This window comes from Chaetodon auriga, chromosome 21, assembly GCF_051107435.1.
Source record: "Chaetodon auriga isolate fChaAug3 chromosome 21, fChaAug3.hap1, whole genome shotgun sequence".
Lineage (NCBI taxonomy): Eukaryota > Metazoa > Chordata > Actinopteri > Chaetodontiformes > Chaetodontidae > Chaetodon > Chaetodon auriga.
In genome coordinates, this window is record NC_135094.1 from 13,720,375 (window position 1) to 13,729,572 (window position 9,198).

The following is a 9,198-nucleotide window of genomic DNA, read 5'->3' on the forward strand; positions in this document are numbered from 1 at the left end:
TTTTTGAATAGATGGAAAAATTGTAGCCCGGCCATTTAGTGTCATAAAGGCCGGGTTGGCGAGGCGGCAGGGGCCTCCCAGGGACAGGAGGCAATACCATTACAATCAAATCTGAGATGGAAGAGGGATTGAGCTGTCCATTCTGAATTTTTATATTGTCAGAGGGCCGGGGAGGAAATAATGCCATCCTGGAGTGTATTAACCTCTGGCTGGGGAAAGAGGACAGGGAGAGAGAGGGAGAGGGAGAAAAAGAAGGCAAGCAGAGGGGGAGATTTGAGATTGGACAGCAGGGAGAAAGGAAGGCTAGAAGAGGGAGGGAAGGAATGAAGGGGCAGAGGAGAGTTTCATGCCTTATGCTACAGGAAGCCAAAGAGGAAGAGACAGGGATATGAGATGGCCGAGAGACAGAGCCAGAACAGAAAACTGGAGAGTAGGGAATAATCCAATAAGGATTTAGAGAAAGAGAAGCATATATGGACATGCCTGCAAACAGGAGGAGGAGGAGGAGGAGGAGGGTTGATGGGAAAGACAGCTAGGAAAAGCAGGAAGAAGGGGGACTCTGGAAGAATCGGGGGAACGACATGGAGGCAGAGGCTGGAGGAGAAGTTGCAGCGATGAAGCTGCTCTGCAGTGTATAATGAAATACAACAGGATGACACCTGAACATGATAATCACGATATCAATTTGGTGCTCTATTTAACTGTTCTTACACTTTATTACAGGGCATTATTTATCATTATTTACCATGGCTGTGATCACACGAGGCACAAGGATCAGATTCTTTACTGAACCGCATGTAGCAATACCACAGTGTAAAAAATATTGCATAGTCAAAGTCCTGCATTCAAATGTGTACCTGTGCAGACGTTTTAGCAGAAAATGTACTTAAAGTGTAAAAGAATGGCCACTCCCAGTCATATATTTCATTGGTAAAGATACATGAACGTGTAAGCAGTATTTCAATGTTGTAGCTGGTGGAGAGGGAGCAAATTTTATATGTTTTGTTGATTTAATGTATAACAGTACATCTACAAACTGTCAAATCTTAATCTGCAGACTACTGTAGCACTGGAATAAAACACACTATATACCATAATTATATACAGCCAGTCTGACCTTTAATATCACCTGACTGCTGATATAGGATACGGTCCATAAACTAGGGTGGAAAACATGCTTGAAGATGCCGAACAATGTTGCGAAACTGGCCGAGCAAACAAAACTCGCATGTGTTTAACACACGTACACCGTTCAGGTGACAGGAGGTAGCAAACTCACCGTGTAAGTCAAGATGGATTCCTCAGCACAGGTAAGACCTGCAGCCTGCGCCGTTTAACTTAAACTGAAAGCGTGGACTCATTTTCTGAACGTCCTCTTCCGCTTTTCATGACGCAGGTAAATTTCATTTAACATATTTACGATCAAATTGCGGTGTGTAGTAGAGCCCCTATTATTATCTTTTCCTCTTATTCTTATTCTTCTCCTCCTACTTATGCTTCTTCTTCTTCTTCTTTTCCTACTTACTGAACTGAAGTGATTCACCTGCTGCAGCGCGTGGCCATGTACACCAATAGCAGCGCAGTTCATAGGTCGCAGCGGAGCGGAAGTTGTTGGCCGCTTCTGCCACTGCAGCAACTGCAGGCAGCTTTTAGCAGGCTAACACGCTCCTCAACGTGTTTTCGCTGTTTGTCATTTTAAAGAAACAACATGAAAACGTTTGGAATGTGCGAAAGATGAAGCCGCCGCGTCCAGGGAAATGATTTTCACCGGCATCGCCTCTGAAGAAGAGGATAAGCTAACGTAAAGAAACCCGGAAGTGTTGTGGAAGGTAACGAGCTTGCTACTGTAGCTTGCTTGTTTGTCTAAGAAATCAAAGTCGAGGATGAAATAAATCGCTTATATTCATCGTTTCATAAGATGACATTATTAGGACCATCACTTGTCTTGAGATCCTTAAGCTATGCTGCTAATCAAATCAGCTTCTAACGCTACTTAAGTCATTAGCGACCGGCTGCTTCACGTAGCCTAGCTAACGTCACTGGCTTTCACACTTTTCCGAAGCATAACATTTAGCAAATTGTTCACATCAGGTAGCTGCTACCAATCTGCAATTCAGTGGATTTTTAGTTGAATGTGATCTAGCGGTTTAGGGTCTTGGATTAATTTATTTTGTTCAGATCAAGACTATATAGCACAGGCATTCCATTGTTTAATAGTTTAACTACAGTCTATGTAAGGGCGGTGATCAGTAACACAAAAAATGTAGAAAGAACAAGAACAACAGACATATTTTGTCATGGAACGCAGCATAGCCTGTGAATGCTTTCAGTGCCTTAACAAAGGATTTTGATGAATACCTGACATATGCTGTAATAACTGTTATGATGCAGTACGTGTCTGTCTGAAGACTAGGTGCTCAGAGGGTCTGTTTTTGATGATGTTTCCAGTGTGACAGTGGCTGACAGGCAGGTGTTCACCATGCTTACGTCTTTGCATCACACCAAGAGCCATTTGCACACTCAAATAGTGAAGAAAGTGGCCTCATCCCATCATCTATTTTTGGCATGAGTCCCATGGTGCAACAAGTTGAACAAGTCTTCCTTTTGCTGACACTGTCCACATGATTATTACCTTATTGCCAGAGGATGAAAGCTTAGCTCTGGCATACATTTGTCAATTCCATCTTTTATTTTCAGGTATATACACTTTATTATAGCAGGTGATTTATCTAATGTTAGTTACAGTACTGCATATAAGGTGTAACTCTATGCATGCCAATCAACAAGAATGATCCACTGTAATGCCACTTTAACTTGCTGTTTTCTGTTCCTACCAAAGCTTCAGGCTGAGCTTGCCACTTGAGCAGGAAAAAAAGATTATTTCCGGAATCTCTCTTTATGTTCCCACAGTTCCCAGCAGCCACAGACGCAATGAGTGCCAAATATGGGCTGGTGGGCTACAACAGTTCACGGAAGCACATTTCGATCTCCATCCCGTCGTCCACGGAGGTGATGTCACCCCACATAAAGTCTGTGGAGGAGCTGAGGGTCCTGGGGATCAACCTGAGCAGCTTCAGCACCCCCACACAGTTCTTCATCTGCGTGGCTGGAGTCTTCGTCTTTTACCTCATCTATGGATACCTTCAGGTAGCACAAGAAGAAAGATCCAATTTGAGAGATGCATTCAAGCAAACACACAAACACACACACACACACACACAGTGAAAGGAGAGGGCTGTGGAGAGCTCTTTGTGTCGATTTGCATGTACAAATACAAACTACTGGCTAATTTAGCCTCTCCCAAGCTCGCTTACATGCTATTATTAGCTCCTTTGTTAGGTGCAGCTGCGTTCTTGTCTGTGTAATTGGGGAAACAGGCTGGTACAGACAGCATGTAAGACAAATCAGATGACATGTAAATATTTGTATTTCACAGTAGAGGAGACTGTCATTATCTGCTTTGTGATTCTATATTCGTCTCTCCACTCAGGAGTTGATATTTTCCGTGGAAGGATTCAAGCCTTTTGGTTGGTACCTCACTCTGGTCCAGTTTGGCTTCTACTCCATGTTTGGACTGGTGGAGCTGCAGCTCACACAGGACAAACGCAGAAGGTAAACTTACCTTTTAATGATACTGTAATTCACTTTTAAAGACTGTATTCCTTTCAGTCCTCTGAAGCGACACACCAGTTCAGTGTTTCTCTGTTTCTCGACTGCTTTATGTCCCCCTGTCCTCCAGGATACCAGGGAAGACCTATATGATCATAGCATTTCTAACAGTGGGCACGATGGGCCTGTCCAATACCTCTCTGGGCTACTTGAACTACCCCACACAGGTCATCTTCAAGTGCTGTAAACTCATTCCAGTCATGATTGGAGGAGTGTTTATACAAGGTAAGCTAGCTCTAATACTACATGCATTTATACAGAGACCTTATGGGTGTAGCTACATATTACTTACATACTTTTTGCCTTTTTCTTTACAATATTATGATCCTTCATAGTACATGATTAACACGTGCTGCTCTGTAGCTGTGAGTATCGCAGCTCTTTAATCCTCTGCCTTCATCCCCATGAAATTTTTTGATCTGCACTTTATACATATGGTCAAAAAGATGAAGATTGGGCCTTGAGCAGCTCAAAACAAGGATTACATTTTCGTCTCAGGATTAAGAAAACTCTAAAGTAAACGAAATCATCAGCATTTTTAATCACAAGATAAAGGAATGTCTGAAAATAAATGTCACGTTGTCCTTGTTGAACTTCAAACGATTGGACTGCATCATCAGTCAGGACATGGCCGTACATGTTTCCTTTGAAGCGATGACCACCTTTCAACATTCGGTACCTCCTTTTCATCTAAGTCTGTTGTTTTCGGTTGTCAGAGCCCAGTCGGCCGTACTCACGGTTTCTCCCCGCTCTTGGTTCTGTCTGTCCTTTCATCCTCACACCGGCCCTCTCAAGGTTCTGTGTTCTCGACGTCAGAAAGATTTTGGGTATTTTTTTGCCTTCCTGCGTCTCTCCCTCTCTCTCTCTCTCTCAGGATGGGTAGATGTGAGGGCCACGGTCCCTCAAGGGGTCGAGTAGAAAACAGAATCTGTTCACTTAGAATGCAAAGAGGAAGGAAGGTTGGAGAGAGGGATGGATGGATGAAGGGAGGGGTGTGGGGTTGCATCTGATGTGAGGCCCTTCAAAGGCGAGTCGGGGAATCAAAGCCGACCATGGCCGACCTGATGCTGCGTCCCCTTGTCAACCTCAAGGCATCTATCCGTCAGCCTGTTTTTGGAAGACTCCTTCATCCTGTTGTTTTTTCCCCAAGTTTCATGTTTTCACACAGCTTTTTTTTTTTTTGTGCATTGTTCTGTGCACAACCTCAAAAACTTTGAATTGTCAAGACGACCCATCGTAAGAACTTTAAGTTCCATTTTTACCTGAGTCCAATGTCAACTTCTTTTATTTAAAAAGAGGTTGGTCATCTTTTGAAGATTTCTGTGCAAGCTGTGCTGGAGGCGCAGTACCCTCTGCCTTTGTAATGTCTCAGTTTGGTTTCTCTGCATTTGTGATCTTGCGAAAGGTTTTGGAAGTCTTAGCAGTGGAATACATTTCACATTAGATTTCATGCAAGTGTAACCTCAAACTTATTCCTTGTTTTCTTTTGTGAAGTTAGTGGAAACGTGATTTAGGAGATTCAAATGATTCAGCTCTGTGTCTTTGTGTTCCAGGTAAACGCTATAATCTGGCGGATGTGTCTGCTGCTCTCTGCATGAGTCTGGGACTCATCTGGTTTACGCTAGCTGACAGCAAAGTGGCCCCCAACTTCAATGTGACAGGTGCCGTCTTCTCAATCCATCAACACACACTCACAGCAATGCTCTAATGCTACAAGCAGCTTAACCACATCTTCATGCTGTATCCTCATCATCAGTGTTCTTGTGTGTTTATATGTGTGTGTGTGTGTGTGTGGCAAACAGGTGTTCTCCTCATCTCCCTGGCGCTGTGTGCAGACGCTGCCATTGGAAACGTGCAGGAGAAAGCCATGAAACTCCACAACGGCTCCAACTCTGAAATGGTAGCTTGTTTACCGAACTGAAAAAAGTATACAAGTCTATTGGTAACAGCTGTGAGAGTTGCTGCTATTCTGTGTGTGAAGTGACTGACTGGTCACATGGCTTCGTGTTGACAGGTGCTGTACTCATACTCCATTGGTTTTGTCTACATACTGACGGGCCTGCTCTGTGTGGGCGGGCTGGGACCAGCAGTGGCATTCTGCTCAGAGGTCAGTATACCTTAAGACAATGAGGCAAGATCCTTCTGTGACTTAATGAGGTCGCCCACAGCCTGATTTTATCACAGAGGTTTGTGACTGTGTGTATGTAGATTCAACTTTAATCGTATTTTTAAAATACGCACATAAATTAGTTCTTATGTGTGATTCATTTAGGCTGTAAATGCTCATAAGCTGATTCTATTTTTTTTCTTACTGTACGTCCTGCTGTTATTGCAGCATCAAGAGGAAGCATCTTTCAGTAATGTCTTAAATTCCTGTCTCTGATCTTGTGTCCCTCCAAGCATCCTGTGAAGACGTACGGTTATGCATTCTTCTTCTCTCTTACGGGTTATTTCGGAATCTCCTTCGTGCTGGCCTTGATCAAGCTCTTTGGTGCCCTGGTTGCAGTGACGGGTAAGAGGAGCAGTTTGTCAGATTTCGTCTTCATGCTGGGAAAATAGACGAGTACAACCCCAATTTAAAAAAAAAAAAAAAAGTTTTACAAAGTGTTCCTGAGTCCATGTCGTACTATCTCTCTGTTTGTGAACCACTGAGTCTTTCCAGGATGTTTCCCTTTCATACCCAGTCATGATACTATCACCTGTTACCAATCGACCTGTTTACCTGTGGAATGTTCCAAACTTTCCCAGTCTTTTATTGCTCCTGTCCCAACTTGTTTGAAACGTGTTGCTGGCATCAAACTCAGAATAAGCAGATATTTAAAACATCAATGAAGTTGATGATTTGCTGTCTGTGTTTTACACAGTAATCCTCTTCAGAATCTGAGTTGCAGTTGATGTGTAATTTTAGTTTAAATAGAAAACTGTCAGAATTCAGAATATTAAAAAAAGAAAAAACACAATTACCAGCTGTATGTCTCTTTGAGCATGTTAGAAAGTCAGATGTGTTTGTTCTTTATTCGTAATCACGTAAAACCACAAATGTGTTTCCTGTCTTTGCAGTGACCACTGGGAGAAAGGCCATGACTATCGTACTTTCCTTCATGTTCTTCGCAAAACCGTTTACTTTTCAGTAAGTACCGTCACCTTTTGACTCGGCTCAGTCTTCTTCTAGCTGAACGGAAGCCCACGCTGCCCTCTCCTTTGACTAATACAACTTGATGAGGCTCCCCTGCCCCCTGCTTCTCATGTCCTCAGTCCATTTTCAGACCCTGACTGTTCTCTGCTCTTTCTCCTGGTCCAGCTCCTCTGTGTTGTCAGAAGGCTCTCATTTGCTGCTGTGCCTCCCCTGCTCTGGTTCTCCATTGTGACTTTGAACATGCATGCACACACACACTCCACATAAAAACTTTTTTGTATCCTCATGGTCAATTTCATTCTCCCTCTCGCTGGTGGACTACTTCTTTGACTTCTTTACCTTTATTGGAAAACTGTGCATTATCCATCAAATACAGATGGGTGGCAAACAAAAGGGAAAACCAACCCAAACCAGCCAAATGTCTCAGTGAGGTGTCGGGCCACTTAGCCATCACAGCTGTATCAGTGCTCCTAGCTTGTACAAGTATTTGCTGCTGTACTGCAGGAATGGAGCATGATTTCTCCATAAGATCACCCCTTATTTGGTATTTTCTGTGTAACACATCCATTCAAAATGTCCCACAGGTGTTGAAGTTCTTACGTACGTCGTATATGATTCACATCCTTTCCATACTCATCAAACCATTCAGTGACCTCTCATAAAAGCGTCTGCATGTGTTAAGCTACTCGGCTCGTTTCGTTCCTCTATCTAACAACTCTCGGAGAGATGCAACAAATGTGCTGAATGCATTTCCTCCCTCGTGAAACTAATGCAAAGCCAATATTTTTGAAAAGTATGAAATTTGCGTCGTGAACATCTGTGTTTTGTTTGCTGGCAGTCTTCGACTTCGCTGCCTTTGCTGGCACATTGCTGTGCTTCTTGGCACATTACCTGCAGTGAAACCGTTTACAAGAATGTGTGTTGTCACGTCAGTAACAGAGTCCCACTCTGATAAACATTGCTCCGTAGTGCTGCTTGTGGTCAAAAACTGGTCATACCTGTCCGTGACCATCTTTATGAACCCTGCTCATCCTGCATGTCCAGTTATTAGCAGTAATTAGCACCTACCTTTGCTTGCACTTCACAGTCCACCTCATTTCCACCTTCCCTTAAAAATACTTAACCTCTGCGTGTCTCTCTCCTCAGGTACATCTGGGGCGGCCTTCTGGTGGTCTTCGGCATCTTCTTGAATGTTTACAGTAAAAACAAAGACAAAATGAAGCTTCCCTCCATCAAGGACCTCAGGAGCTGGCTGCTGACAACAAGGAAGGTTCGATTCCTCTCACAAAACGTGTAGAAGGCACCGATAGTTGTAGCGGAGGTCCTGCGCTGGCAGACAGTACGTCTGTTCAGATGTAGAGTTGGCCCACCTGGTTCAAGGGTTATGCTGAAGCATGTGCCCCGAGCTGCGAGCCTCATCACCACCAACAGCGAGCCAAGGATGGGGTGTACAGAGTTTGACCACCAGTCAGCCTCAAAATCAGCTGACACACGATAAAGCTTTGATGGGCGATCAATCAGCCAGGACGCCACCGCTGTAGAACTGACTGAAATGACTCCGTGCAGCCAACTGAAGGAACTATTTTTTACAAGGGGATCAATGCTAATGGGCTCTTTTTAAAGCGATGCCTCAGAGCTCCACAGGAACACTCCCAGAATGGAGGACAACACTGAGGACTTTTAAGACTCTCTAAAGGGAAGCCAGCGCCTTAGCTAACCAAATCGCACAGTTTTGCACTGGAAATGACTTGTACACTTAAACCCCTGAGTGCTTGGGAAGAACTGAAATGGAAGAAAAGAGCGTCACGTCTGAAAATGAATGTTTGTCCCCCCCCAACCCGAGAAAAAACATACATGTTGATTTAAAAAGGCATATTTGCCCCTCGCATGTGCCAGGAAGACAGAACACTTTGTTTTACATAATCATTGTCTTGATGAAAGTGGCTTTTTTTTTTCCATAATCGATTGGTAATTTATATCTGACTGTGCCCTGTTTCATGAAAAGTGTGGGACCTGTGTGACCATGTGGGGACATTTTGGGGAATGTGGAGACGTTTGCTCTCGTGTAAATCAATAAATCAAAAATGTCAACTGCCATTATTTGCTAACCATGTGTTTGGGTGAAAGGGTACAACTCTTTTTACATTAAAACAAACTGAGATGTTTCTCTTAAAGTCCAGTGTTTTTTGTGCGTGTGTGTGTGTGTGTGTCTCATCAGCCAGCCCTTATTCTCTCCCCTTGCACCGCTTGAGAGAGGAATTGAAATGTTGCCAAAGTGTGTGTGTGTGTATGTGTGTGTCAATATATGTGCATGTGCATGTGTGTGTGTGTGTGTTTTATCCATCCAGTGGCCTTAGGCATGTTTGATTAGGAGTCCTAAAAAAAAGATAGCA

The 9,198-nt window shown here is 43.6% G+C and overlaps 1 protein-coding gene across 1 annotated transcript; it reads left to right on the top strand.

Moving 5' to 3' along the window:
- Nucleotides 1-1,595: 1,595 nt before the first annotated feature.
- slc35b3 (solute carrier family 35 member B3) lies at nt 1,596-8,975 on the top strand. Its single transcript, XM_076721602.1, has 10 exons — nt 1,596-1,829; nt 2,911-3,147; nt 3,491-3,612; nt 3,740-3,894; nt 5,223-5,330; nt 5,472-5,569; nt 5,684-5,776; nt 6,070-6,181; nt 6,730-6,799; nt 7,952-8,975. Exons 2-10 carry the CDS (start codon nt 2,932-2,934, stop codon nt 8,100-8,102), a joined length of 1,125 nt encoding a protein of 374 aa, XP_076577717.1. The 5' UTR covers nt 1,596-1,829; nt 2,911-2,931; the 3' UTR covers nt 8,103-8,975.
- The last annotated feature ends 223 nt before the right edge of the window (nt 8,976-9,198 follow it).